Source organism: Geospiza fortis, unplaced genomic scaffold (assembly GCF_000277835.1).
Source record: "Geospiza fortis unplaced genomic scaffold, GeoFor_1.0 scaffold192, whole genome shotgun sequence".
NCBI classification, from domain to species: Eukaryota; Metazoa; Chordata; class Aves; order Passeriformes; family Thraupidae; genus Geospiza; species Geospiza fortis.
The window spans coordinates 8227051-8241623 of NW_005054315.1; the positions used below are offsets into that span (position 1 = coordinate 8227051).

General features: G+C 41.1%; 1 protein-coding gene across 1 annotated transcript in view; it reads left to right on the forward strand.

The window, feature by feature from the left end:
- Positions 1–14573, forward strand: part of AFF3 (AF4/FMR2 family member 3) — a 320892-nt gene that overhangs the window by 47250 nt on the left and 259069 nt on the right. The window contains exons 2-3 of the mRNA XM_031056148.1: positions 2695–2815; positions 7951–8802. Coding sequence (XP_030912008.1) covers positions 2695–2815; positions 7951–8802 — 973 coding nt within the window. The remainder of the gene's footprint in view (positions 1–2694; positions 2816–7950; positions 8803–14573) is intronic.

Sequence of the window (14573 nt, forward strand, 5' to 3'; positions counted from 1 at the left end):
AGACATGCCCTGATGAGGAAAAAGCCATGAGGTTTTCATGAGCTTGTTCTTCATGGCTTAGCTATTGAAACAAGACACAGATTAAACCATTAAAAGGTACCTCTGGGATTGTTTTAAATTGCAAATTTAAAAAAAATAAAGAAGAAATCTATTAAAAAGAATCATTTTCCATTAACTGAAGTGTTTGCAATAAAGACAATTATAGCAGTTGGCAGTATTCTCCTTGAACCAAAACAAATAAATACATTTGGTGACATACGTTCAAGGAAATGTGATTGCTGCAATGTTCATGCAAATAAGGAGCAGCTTCACAAATGCTAGACATTTTGCCATCTGGTATTACCAAAGGAACACAGCTCTCAACTTGTAGCTCTTCCTAACTTACTGCTTGTAGATGGTGTATTAGGCATTGTCACAGGGTTCTGACATTTGCATAATCATTCTGAATTACTGCAGGTTGTGCATTGCATTGCCAGCAGGGAATTCATTTGAGAAGGGGGTTCAGGGACCTGATGACTTGTATGGCTTCATCAAATATGTCTCTGTCCAATAAAGTTCTTCCACTTTAAATGTTCTTCCACTTTAGGACTACCACACCAGCGAATTTTTAAATTTGTGTGAGGAGACTCGTGAAGAATGTTGCACTTATTTACTTCCTAGAAACTGGGTAGAAACCAGTATTGCAATTAATTTCAGGAAGCTGCCCATCTCTGTTTGGCTGCATGCAGGCTAGAGTACAAATCCAAAGCTTCTCAAAGAGTCTGGAAATTCTGGATGGGGACATGTAGCTGATGATGAAGTTATAACCTGATCTCTTAAAACTCCAGAAAAGCCCAGCCTAACAACAGTTATTAAGCGTGGCAGAAAGTCTGGTTTAGACACGGGTGGTTAACTGACTCAGCTGATGGCAGTAGGCTTGATGGCACAATGAACTGAAGACCTCTGCTCTCGCAGCAGTCAATGACAACTGCTCTGCCTCTGGTCTCACCAGCATGTGCAGCATATGCAGGAGGTGTTCTCACCCCCAGGAGCCCATGGGGAGGTCTTCACCATCCCCTTCTTACTGGAAGAAGGCATTTTCCATGCCCAGAGCTCCATCCCTATGATGGCCTTCTCATTTTGCTGCTTCTCAAGGAGATGGTATTGGAGTGAATAACATGCATCGCTCATGAAAAGTATAGGATTAAAACCCAAAAACTCTCAACCACCTGTAAGTGGCTGTAAAGAAGGTGGTGTTTGGACACTGTCTTCAGCCTGCTGTGCTGAAACCCCGTGTTTCACAACAAACCCCTGTGTTTGAGAGCTGTGCTGGGCCCCTGGCATCTGCCCTCAGACCCATCAGAAGGCTGCTCTGCAATCCTGTTAGAGTTAGCAGCATCAACAGGAAAACAAAGGATTTTCTGTTCATTTAGTGAATGTTGAGGCATTGTTCTTAAGTATTAATAGCATCTAACATACCCTGTGTATTTTCAGCTCTCTCCAGTCCTGAATTAGAATCAGATAGCTGTTGGCCTTTTGGCTGCCTTGCCTGAGGCATACTAGGTAGCATCACGTGGGTAGCCAATGCAACATATGCTTTGCTAACTGGGAAGCTGGTTAGCAAGACAACGTTTATCTTATTAACACATGGTGCACTTACATGGCATTAATACATATTCCTACTTTACAGATTTACTCTGTCAGAGGAAAAACATTAGCTGAGCTAAGCAAAATGGGAATCAGCATACTCGTCACATTGTCCTGAAATAGCATGTTAACTTTGTTAGACATGTTGACTTCCTTTGTGAGAAGAATAAAACATAATAAACTGAAATGTGTGAACCTGAAAGGTGTTGTTCTGTAGAAATTCAGAATAAGAATTCTCTGGTTTATGTTGTCATGTATTTAACTAGAATTCTGAAAATAAAGTCAGCGTTTATTCTGAATGTCTCTATTGGAGCTAAAGTTGTTAATTTCTAAAAATTACTGCTGTTGTGTAATGCAGTGATTTTATTCTCTCTCAACTACACTCTACTAGCCATACATACACTGTTGTGCCACTATTCATTTATTCATGTTCTGTGGTTGTGATAGTGTCAAATCCATCAGAAAGAGGAATTGTTTCAGTAGTAGTTTCATGACTTGGCTGATTAGCAGAGATCAGAAGAAGCAACTTAACTGTGGAAACCACTACAGCATATAGTTTTAACAGCTCTTTAGGGAGCTAGTTAATGAAAGAATCACTAGAGAAATACAGCCATGTGAAAAAAGGAGCGTTTTCATACAACATTCAGAGGATATGTCATAAGTGGGAACATGTTCATAATTTCTATTTACTCACAGCTGTAATTACCATCTGCCTTAAGAGAACTTCTAGTCTTTGTCAAAGTTGCTTAGATATTTCCTTTGTCACGTTTCAAGTAGAGAAGTTCTGTACAGACTAGATCCTGCCATGCGATTCCTTTTTTATTTTTCTGTAAGAATTTAATTATCTATTCACTGTGTGAAGGAAGCACTAACATTCCCAGAGACCTGAACCTCCCCAGCCTACTTGAACTGGCGTTCATCTGATTCATGTTTGTGCTTATTTTTGCCATCTGTCTGCAAAACAGAGTTCTTAACTTTTAAATGCACGCTGGTTTATATGTTGCCCTCTAATTTTTAACTCTTAAAAAACTATTTATCTTTTCTTTTCTTTTTTTCCCCTAACTCCAGTGTCTATGAGCCAGACAGAAATGTGCTGCGAAGGAAGGAGTGGGAAAGGAGAAACCAGGAGGCCCAGCAGGACAATGGCACGTTTAACACGAGCTATTCTCTCTTCAGTGAACCCTACAAGGTAGATGCTTCCCAGCTGGGCGAATCTTTGTTTATTTATTTATTCCTCAGTACAAAAATGTAGCCTGCAGAAGGCACTGTCCAGGTTTCATCACCCTCCCACAAGTGGTAGCTTCCCAAAATTCACGGAGAACATGCATGATTCCCTGAGTCAGATTTTATTTATATTTATATATGTGTATAAAGCTTCTTCTAGTGTTTAGCAGCACACGAGTGAAATAAACTAGAAACATCCCAGCAATATTTGAGATGGAATTAAAATTAGGAGGTGAAGGTGAAAGTATCCTGGTTTTGCAATACTTAGAAGAAAACCAATTGTGTAAGACTAGTGTGAAGGGCAAGCACTACTGTAAACATTGTGCCCTGGCCAAGGTTATTGTACTGAAATATCTTTTTTTTTCCCCTATAAGAATTACCAGGATAATAGGAAAATTTGTCTGCTATACATGTTTTTCCTCCACCAAAGGCAGAAGTAGCATAGAAGTCTCAACTCCCTGTGTTGTTCCTCATGGTAACAACAGTTTGATGAGCCACAATTGTCTTTCATCACTCCCCATTAGAAGGTCAAGCAGAGCCTTTTACACAATGCAGGAGTTTGAAAATGGTGAACAGGACCAGAGAGCAGTGTCCCATGGGGGCTGCTCGTCTCCCTCAATTTACCCAATGTATGTATCAAACCATAACCGTGTATTTTCTGCTGTGCTTTTCCAGAAATGTCCAAGTTACTGTAACAGCTGCCACACTGTGGAGCATTTCCCTCCATGCAGCATCACTTGCCCTTGAGGCTTAGGGTGCTTTAGTGCCTCTTTCCAGGAGACCTATTTGGAACCTGGCACCTGGCTTCTGCTTTGACTTCCATGCTTGCGTTTTAATTCTTGTGCTCCAGGGTCAGCTTTTAGCTTGCTCTTCTTCCAGATTGTTGCTTGTATTTAGTCCCTAATAAAAAAGAAAGATCTTCCACTTTCAAACCGTGTCCCTTGAAGGAACACAGCTCTGCCTGCCTTGAAGCTGACCTCCAGCTGCCCGGATTTCAGATCCATTACAAAGGCATTTAGAAACCATGTCAGATGTCTTGAACTCCTCAATGACCTTCTTGAAAATGTCTACCGTGAGACCAGTCAAGGGCTAATCCACGGAAGAAAGCCTTGAAAGCATAAGTCAGCTGTGTCTTGGCATTTCTTGAGGGCTGTGCTGCAGTGATGACTTAATGATTTTCCATTTGGTCCAGTCAAACAGACCACACACAAAAAGGTCTGGCCTTTTGCTGTGTCCCCAGTACTATTTTGTCTTTGGTGCCTCAAGTTGGCAATACTGAAGCTCAAATCACTTATAAAAGCGGTATCACTTTGATTATTACTTCTGTGCTGATGTACTGACTGTCATGACACAGATGTGTTGTGCCATGGACACACCAGCAGTTTCTGAGCTAGGATGCCAGAAGGCACCTCTGTGCAACCACAGTAAAATTCCATCAGCTTTAGGTAGGAGTGGATGAAAAATCACTGCTGCCTCTAGAAGCAGAGAGGATACTGAGTGGATAATCCTATGAGGCAAGCAAATAATGGCTCCATTCTTGCTTCTTACCTTTAAACACTGTGTTCCTATTTTGAACAAATGTGTAAAGAGGGTGCTGCAGAAATACATCCTACAGCTAACTTTGTCAAGGAGACTTGGGGAAAGGCAAAGCCCAGGACAGTAGTATAACTCACAGCTATGTTGGTGTAGCAGAGTTGCTTGGGGTGATCAGTCCTTCTGATAGCATTGGACATGAAAACTTCTGTCAGTGGCATACTCTGGATATCATGTATGCAATGGCAATGGACATTAGGCTCTCTGAACTAAGCCAAGCGTTTGTGAACCTTCAGTGCAGGGAGAAAGAGCTGTGGCTTTTTCATCTTACTGTGGAGAGAGCCTAACTGCAAAAGAGGAAACCTTTCTGCAAAAGCAAAACTGAAACCCACTTGTACTCCCTTTAAAGATCACGTTCACCTTTTAGGGGTTTCCAGAGGGGAATGAAGTTATAGCAGACATTCACTGCAAGCTCTGATTAAATTCAGTATTCCTCTGCACAGCTTGAGAAACATGAGCTAAAGTCAAAGGATATGCTATTCAGAAGACCATATCTGAAAATCAAAGGCAGGCTGGAAATCTCCTAAATCTTATGTCCTCTCTCACCTTGACATGTATCACTACTACTGTAACATCAAATTTTCTCAAAAATCCTGACTCTTCAGGTTGCCCCTTATCCTGTTCAAAGTATCCATAGCAACCCTCTATGAAGGATTACAGGAAATCTACTATCTTTTACATAAAATCTCTTTTACAGGGAAATGAAAAAGTAGGAAATTAGTTCTGGATATTTTCTGGACAGAACACCTTCCCCCTTTAACTATGTAAGTATTTTTAGTGAAGAAAAAAATTCTGCTGGCGTTCCATGCAGCCATCAGGTTTATTTTTAGAAGTGTTATATGTTGCCATCTTCAAATGCTTGGATTTGTCTTGCATTGCAACAGAATATCAGAGCACTCTAAGTTAGACATGTTTGCACAGAATGCTTTTCCTACTTACCCATTTTGTGACCATGTTTTCCCTGTGGGAATGCTTAAATAAGGCCAGCAATATTTCAGAGAAGATAATAGGACAAACTAAAGCTCATAACAAGTTACCTCAGATCCCACCATGTTCCCAAGAGGATGTAGGTGAACTCTCCTGTATGAGATCAGCTCAACACAAAATCTCACCTAAAGCTGTCCCCAGTACATCTTGAAGGAATAAGCAGCACAGACCAGTTGTCAGCATGTGCCATGATACCAGTTTGCTGCAGTTATTCTTGTGGTTATCTGAGATCTCTCAGTACAAGATGTCTGTATGTGACCTTCACATCACATCCGTGTAGAAGACAACCCAATGACTTCTCTGAGCTGTTGACAGTCTACAGATAATCTGCAATTAGGCTTCTATTTCCTTTCCATCTACAGAGAAGCCATCAGAAAAAAACAGACCTTCTTTTAGGGAAGTTGGACTTCTTAGGGGCAAAACCTGCACACTAATTTTTTTAGGTTCATGGAGCTAGGGGCAGATGGGTGGAGAGCTGTCCTCACAAGATGTCTGCACTGTGGCAGACTTGTGGGTGCCAGGAGCCCCCCTCCATTTGGTGGTCATTGTTGCCATGCTCCTGGCAGGGAAAGAAACCTCACATACACTCTGGCTGAGTAATAATGAGTACAGGCCCAACAGCAGATTTCCCGCCATAGAGGGAAGATGAAAAAATACTTCTACACAAGGTGGAGGATCCAGTGAAGCATAAAGAGATGCACTGGGTAAAAGGGAAGTTTTCTATGCATCCTGGAACATAATTCTGCTGGTCAAGGAGATGCCCAAGTGTAGAAGCTATTTCATTGACTTCAGGAGACACGTGAGGATATCTCCAACCTTCTTTTTTTAAATGTATGTAATGCTTCCCACATCTTTAGCCTCATTAATAGTTTCCTGTTCTATAGGACATTGGTGTTATTCATGTTAAGTGAAAGAACACCCTTTTTTAAAGTGGTTGAACCTTGAGCCATCTTACTCCAAGTTTCCAAAGCAATGTTTCAGATGCAAGACTTTCATGTTCTTCCCTTCCTACCCCCCCTTCAGTGCATACTACTGATATATATATTTAGCTCTGTTAGCATAGTAAAAAAATCATATCAGAAAGCTAGGTGTAATACATTTTACAGGTACAATGTAGCATCCTTGAAATTTGAGGAGAAAAGTTTGACGCAAAACAGGACTGCTTCTACTGTTAAGACATAATAATGCTTCCACTGTAGACCTCTAAAAGTTTGCATGTGGCAAGCACAGCACTCAATTACTGTGCATTTTTGTCTGGGTTCAGGGTTTCTACTAGGAAACCCTAAAAATAAAAGATTCAAAACTGGGGAGTTGCTCTTGAATACCTTCCCTTCCTTCCCCCCAGTTTTCCAGAGTAATTGATGTGGTTGCTACATCTTTTGTGGTTTTAAATGTAGCTTTAAGAGGATCTTGAGGATCTTCTCCACTTCCTTTACTCCCTTCTTTCTCCTTCTTTCTGTTTTCCTCTAAAACAGAGAGTCTTGAGATGAAAGCTTGGCCTTCTGAAACCAATAGGGGTTTTCCCACTCAGACCCCATGTCTGGAAGAGGGAAAGGAGAACTCCACTGCCTCATTACTGTCTTCCTCTGGAAACATAAAGCAAAGGACATCACACACCTGTATCTTGGCAGGGCTCAAAAAATCTCTGCTGTAAAAATGCTAATGATATACCCTTTTGCTTACAGTGGCTTTTCAAAGCAAGAATTTTCAATCTTTTCCAGCATGTTTTGTTTGCTTGTTTTATTTCTTTGTGAAGCTTCTGCCTTTTCAGTCAGGAAGTAAATGGATCATTTTTAAGACAATAATTAATCTTGAAGGGGAGGAAGGGTGGCTGTATTCCCCTGCTATGCACAGCAAGCACTGAGAAATGTGAAGAATTTGGCAAGGGTTCTGTTCACCTTTTTTTTTTTTTTTTTTTTACAAGAGGAGAGTGCCCTGGAATGAGCACCCTGTCAGAGCATTTTTAAAGAAGGGACATAATCTGTTCTTTTCTCATTTCCCACAAGCTGTTTTCAAGTCACCTCAGAGCATTTGGCTGGCATAGACTGACAAATTCATTCAGTGCTTGCATGGGATGTTGTGTGGCTTCCCAGATGGTTATGAAAACTTAGGCAGGCAGATGAAGAAATTGGGAATGCAGTGTTTTCATTCATGACTGAAGGAGAGCTTGCACTGGGCTACAGGAAAAGTTTTATCATGGTCAGATTTAATCCAAACCATTCTGTGCAGTTGCAATAATAAATTTTCCAGTTTCCAGGTAATATACTTTAACTACAGCGTGATATCTGTGATAGATTTCTTTTTTTATATACTCTAAGGCCCTTTATAGCTTTTCCAGTTCAGGGTAGATTTAAGATGTTGACAAGTGTCTTCAGAGACAATAAGGATTTTCGATTTCATCCCTCAACGCTGCTGCTGAATAAGGCAGTCTTACTTCAGTAAGGATTTCAGCAGAAGCATGCAGGGAATTTTGTTTTTCTTATGTTGACTGTAGCAGAACACTCGATTTTTGTTTTGCAGACTAACAAGGGGGATGAGCTTTCCAATCGCATCCAGAATACTTTGGGCAACTATGATGAAATGAAAGACTTGTTAACTGACCGGTCAAACCAGAGCCATCTCGTTGGGGTTCCAAAACCTGGGGTTCCTCAGACATCTCTCCCCAAGACTGATGAACATCTTATCGCAGACTCGAGACCACCACCTCCTCCTCCTCCTCCAATTTCCAGCACTACTTCTTCCACACCAGCATCCCTAGCTGCCCAGCAGAGCAAGAGCGCCACAATGGGCTGGCAGAAGGCTGGGCATAATGCCACTTCAGATGGCCAGCAGAGAGCGAGCAAACACGGACACCGGTCGCTGGAGTCACACAAGGGTGACTTCAAACTGGCCAGCCAAAAATCCAATTTGGAGAAACTAAAACGCTATGCATCGAGTCCCACCTCCTCCTCTTCCTCCTCCTCTTCCTCTTCCTCCTCCTCCTCCTCTTCCTCCTCTTCCTCCAATACTGCCCAGCAAAGCTCGCTGAGGGCCACATTAGGAGACAACACCAACAGAGTCCAGCAGGCAGCGAAGCTCAGTTGTAGCTCAGAAGGAGGAACCAAAGTCCAAGAGAGGCCAGCAAAGCATGGTGGGGGGCACTGTGTCCAAAACTTCCCACCTTCTCTTGCTTCAAAGCCCAGTCTGGGTCAGCAGAAGCCAACAGCCTATGTAAGGCCAATGGACGGTCAGGACCAGGCTCCAGATGAGTCTCCAAAGCTGAAGTTACCAGCAGAGACAACCAAGTCATATCGGGGAGTGCCTTCCAGCAAGCCTGATTCAGCCAGGACCAAGTCAAAGATCACCAAGTTCAGCATTCCTAAGCAAGAAGAAGTAAGTGGTTTTATATTTCTTATAAAACATACCCCACAGATGGATGGACAGATGGATGGATGATGTCTTATTGTACCTGTCTCTTTACATATTTTTAACATACTGGTTTGCATGTTGATATTTTTGGTGACATTGATATAGTATATTGCAAATAGCAGCCTCACAGTAATTTAAAGGTATCTCAACAGCAAAATGCTCATTGTCTTCAGGAACCAAAATACTTCCTACAATGGCACATTTTCTAGTAGTATATATTATTTCACTGACTCTTTCCAGAGTGCTCATTTATAAAACCTGGATTTTTTTTTGGCAGGTGAATTGCTTCTTGCTGTTCATATTTCATTGATTTCTTTCTCTTTGGCAAAGATTAAATGAAGTGAATGTGACCAGAAATAGTTCTGCCATCCTCAATGTCAAAGTAGTTTCACAATCTAAATAAATTACGTACGCAATATAAATCTGTGGAATAGATGAGAATAGAGCAATGAGACTCTCCTTTTAGTTAATATTATCTATTTGTGTTTCAAGCCAATTTATGAGAAGACTGAGGTTTCTTCTTAAAGAATTTCCATCTGTAGAAACCTGGTGTAGTGGGTTGACCCAATACACCTGGCCATGCTAGAAGTATGAGAACGTGTCTGAAAAAGCTTTTAGACAACATTTATTTATCAGCAATAAAATATGTCTGCTTGGACTTACTGTATAATCATTTATTTCACATTCTTTTTATGCCACGAGGACACTTCACTTTACCACTTTGATTGTGATTGTTTTTTGACTATTTGGTCTGTTTTGATGGGAAGGAAGTGATTTGTTTTGGCAGAATAAAGGGTGTTTTTTATATTCAAGGGTATATTCAAAGGCCTGTATGCCAAAACAAAGGTGGTCACATCATCCTCTTGTGAAAATTGATAGATCTCCCATGAATTCAACAATTTATAGTATTTATAGAACTATAGGACTCTAGTTGACTGAATCACTGTGACTTTCTCAGAGAAGAAGCAATGATTGTTTACTCTTTTTTGACAGCTGTGGTGTGTCTTGAGATGTTTTAAGTCTTAAAATTTTGTTTCTGGCATTGTTAAAGGAGAGGAAAAATCTAATTTTTGGTGGAGTTCTGTGGCCTCTTAATGCCTGCTTTTCAGAAATGGAGTTGACTCTTGTTTGTATTCCCCTTGGGCTTGGTTTGGGAAAGAAATCTCTCTGGAAGCAATTATTTCTGTGATTTTTCTCTAAGTGAAAGTTCCATCAGTTCCAAACAACATGTAGGTGATATGTTGTCCCTGAAAAGGGGTTGTTTTAGGCTCTTAAGCTAGATCTTATAAGCAAATTTACATTCACAAAGTGCTGTAATTGTGCAGATAGATCAGGTAATGGCAGATAGTAATATCCATTTAGCTGTTATTGCCTCTTTCAGACTTGTGCTTCTATCTGCAAGTGGGAAGCGTTGTTAGAATTAAAGATGCCTGTGGCAATTATCTGACTCTTTCAAATTTCCCCCCTCTACATGTAGGCAATACTCTAAGGACTAGTGTGGAAAGGAGTTCTGATAGGCAATCATTTGTTTGTCTGAAACTCAGGATTTACCATTTGCATTCCAAATTCATCTACCTCCGGAAAGAAAGATTTAATTTGTTGTATGCAATCCATGCTGCTGCATAAGCATAAGTTTATACTGCAGTTTCTAGATGAGGAGACATAGCTGAGATCACTTTAAACTAGCTTGTTTAGATACTGATGGCAATGTAGACTATAGTAGGAGAGAGTGGACTGCAGGTTACCTATTAAAATATTCACCAATTTCTCACAGATTTTATGTGATGCAGTGTTAATAAAAGAGTATTTGATAACAGAATATAAACATTCAACTGAAGTTGAAGGAAGTGGACCAAAAGCAGTGTCTGGTCGTTTAAAAAAGATTTTTATGAAAATTTATGGACAAATCTCTGAGAAGAAAAAGAGTAGGTACTATGGGTGTTGGGGTTTGAAACTGGAGCTAATGAAAGACAATGTTTAGATCTGAAAAATCAATGAAAGACAACAGACCAGCTATTTTTCACTTATCCTGATGTTTTCTTTGTTCTAACTTTTTCCATCCCGAGTGGCACAAGCTGAAACTGGTAACCCACTGGTATTGCTAATGGGAGAAATATTGACCAAGACTGAAAGTTTTTTATTTTGTGTTGCCTAATCCACCCGCTCTTTGATTTTCAGTTGGACTTCTTTTAATTTCAAAATGTTTTTCCATTCCTATTATTTGTATCATAAATTTTCTAGTAGAGTTGTGTAAGAATTCCCATCCGTTTAAAAAATTTCTGCTATTAAACTCATAAATTTTCTCCTTTACATCAAATGTTTGCCATCCCCTCTTAGGGCCAGAAGTTTGAAGCTGCTTGCAGCACAAAAGCTGCCGTGGTCCTGTGAATGTTTGCAGGCAAAATGAAGCCTCTGTTGTTCAGAGTGAGGCTAAGGTGTTGGTCAGGACAGACCTGGTATCCCCAGTGGCTGTGGGAAGAGCTGAGGTGTCATATAGGATGACTGTGAGGGAAAGCAGGCTGACAAGGAGGCTACAGCAGTGCCTGGAAGCTACATGGAAACAGAAATGAGAGTGGCAGAAAGCTGTTTAAGATCAGCCAGGAAAGAAGGAGAGGGGCAAAGGGCTTGGGGTAGGGTATCTGAAGTGCTGGTAGTGAAATGAAGCTCTGTGTCTGCTAAAACCAAAGGTGTGTGGCTGAGAAGAGCTAGGCAGGGCAGTCACTGTGCTCTAGGGCTCCTGTAGGCAGCGCTGGGAGGCCTTCCAGGCTCTGGGCTGCTTGCTGTCCACCAGAACCCCCAGGTCCTTCACTCCTGCTCAGCTTGCTGTCCACCAAAACCCCCAGGCCCTTCACTCCTGCTCAGCTTGCTGTCCACCAGAACCCCCAGGTCCTTTACTGAAGAGCTCGTGTTCAGCCAGTTAGCACCTAGCCTGTATTGTTGCTGAGATTCTCTCTCCCCTTATTCAGTATTTTCCCTTGCCAGAGCCTTATCAGTCTATCTAACATGAGTTCTGGGGCCCCCAGCCCAAGAAGAGCAGGTCCAGAGGAGGGACACTGAGTTGACCAGAGGGCTGGAGCACCTCTCCTATGAAGGCAGGCTGGGAGAGTTGGGGTTGTTGAGCCTGGAGAAGGGAAGACTCCAGTGATATCTTATGGCACCAGGACCTAAAGGGAGCTGCAAGAAAGCTGGGGAGGGGCTTTTTACAAGGACATGTAGTTATAGGACAAGAAGTCCTTGAAGCGGAAAGAGGGTAGGTTCAGATTAGATATTAGGAAGAAATTCTTTACTCTGAGAGTGGTGAAACACTGGGAAGGGCTGCCCAGAGAAGCTGTGGATGCCCCATCTCTGGAAGTGTTCAAGGCCAGGTTGGATGGGGCTTTGAGCAATGTGGTCAAGTGGAAAGTGTCCCTGCCTACGGTACTGGAGTTGAAGTTAGATTATCTCTAACATTCATTCAAACCCAACCCATTCTGTGATACCTGTGCACTTCCATTTGTGTTCACCAGTTTGAAAGAGCCATCAGTGGAAAAATAAACACATAATAAAATAAAGTTAAGCTTCCCTGTAAGGACTGGAGAATAAGCAGCAGTGTCACACAAAGCGTGTGTGTGTGTGATCAGCAGGATACAAAACCCTCTTCTGTACATTCCATGAGGTTTTCAGAGAAGCAGGGCACAGAGTTGGCTGCAGTACAATTATTATTCACTTGAAATAAGATCTCTTGAATACGAATTATAGACCATTACTTTTCAATACATGAAAAAGGTTGATTTTTAATGCAGTTCAATAACTCATTTTATATTTTTAATCAGTTTTGGAAAGTCTTCAATAGACTTGACACAGACTGAAGCTTATAAATTTTTAAAATTGTTTTAATGAGAATAATTTGGATAGACCTGTGTGTAGAAAGGTAGCATTTACTCATTTGGGAATTTAATCTTTAGTAGCCAGGTTCATCAGTGTTAACTAGAATCCATACCCAACCTCCTGGTCATTCCAGAATTACCATACTGCTCTGTAGAAATGATAGCTCATCATCTCAAGCGCTGGTATTTCACATCTTGAACTACTTAGAAATTATAATCCTGTAGGTAAAATCCCACTGTATTGGATAAAAGGGAAGAAAAAATTGATACCAGGGTATAGAGGAAAAGAGGCAGGGAAGTCAAGTGCCTCTCCTAAAATGTTCTTGAGTGAAACAATAAGAAAACCATAGGGTGGCAAATCATGGTCTTTATATCCAAGTTCTGTTTTTGAATTTCATCTCATAGGCTGCATGCTGCTTTTTTATTACATTGAAGAAGCCTTATCTATTGTCCTTTGCTTACTTCTCTTAAGGGTTATGGAACAAAGAAATAGAGGTTGTATTCAAGAATGACTGTGAGTCTAATGGTAAAAAGGAAGATTTGGTTTTGTTAAATTTGGAAACACATTTATGTGAAATGTAGGTAAGGTCGTCATGAGGACATATTCTTTCTTATTCACTTCACAGAGTACTAACATTTCTGCAGCAGAAGTAATGCACCATAGATTAAAGGTTGAGTTCGTTTGGGTTTTTTTTTCCCTTTTTTTTTCTGTTTTTTTTTTTTTTTTTTTTTTAATTTTTGCCCTTTTCTTACTCGCAAATTCCTATTTGCCTGGGTAAGATACTCTCTGCAGTCATTCTCCTTTGAGTGGCTATATATAGCTATCAGCATCTGGCACACACTCTAGCAAGTGTCCTTTGAATCTGCAATCTCTTTTTTGCCTATCAGCTCTATCCCACATATTAATGGAAAGCAAAAACACCCCATAACTCTTTCCTCTGTCTGAAAAAACTACAGTTTGGCCTCAGTGTTGATAATTTGGTCCAAATCAGTCTCTTTAAAGAAGATGCATGTATAATAAGCAGTTCCATCCCAGTATAAAACTGAAGATGCAAGTTCATGTGCTGCTACATTTCATTTGAGAACAGAAGGTCCGTGAAAACTAAATATGGAATATAGTCATTATCATGACTTCATCTGGAAATCCCACATATCTGGATCTCTAGGACAGTAGAGGGGAAACAGTATCTCATGAGGAAGGAAGAGGGTTTAGAGGAGATCTGAATAAGTGCTTTTCCTCAGAGGCACAACACCACATCCCCTTGGCTGCAGTGGAGCCAGTTAAAGCGTTGCAGGAGTAAGAGTAGAAGTCAGATTTTCTTCTCTACATCCCAGGGTGTTTAATTCTGGCCCAGAAGGGCAGAAATGCAAATAAAAGCACAGTCAAAGATGCTTTTAGATGAGAAGGGAGGGAGAGATTGAATGCATTAGCAAAAGGGTCCAGACTTCTTCCGGCACCGTGTCAGGATGCGCCCGAAGAGGCTGGAGACACAAGCACAGAATTAAGTGTGTTGATACTCCTCTACCATTTATTGACTTCATTGAAGAATTGCAGTGCTTGAGAAGCCAGTTAGCAATCACAGCACTTGAGTACTTGTAAGTATGAGGCAGTTGTAGATGTTTTCTTTCCCAGATGTTCGTGTTGCATTTACAAGGAGACACAGATCAATTCATCCCTGTAATGGTAGCACTGACCTTCCCCACAAATAAAGAATGTTTTCCCACGTTAAACAGGAAGAACTGCACAACAAGAACAGTGTGGTGCAGAGATCCCTGCTAGTGGTGAGTTACTCAGGACCTTCAAGTGTGTCTGTGGGAGGGCTGTGTGTTACTGCCTGTATTTATGTGGCAGAGTTCAACAGAGTGGGA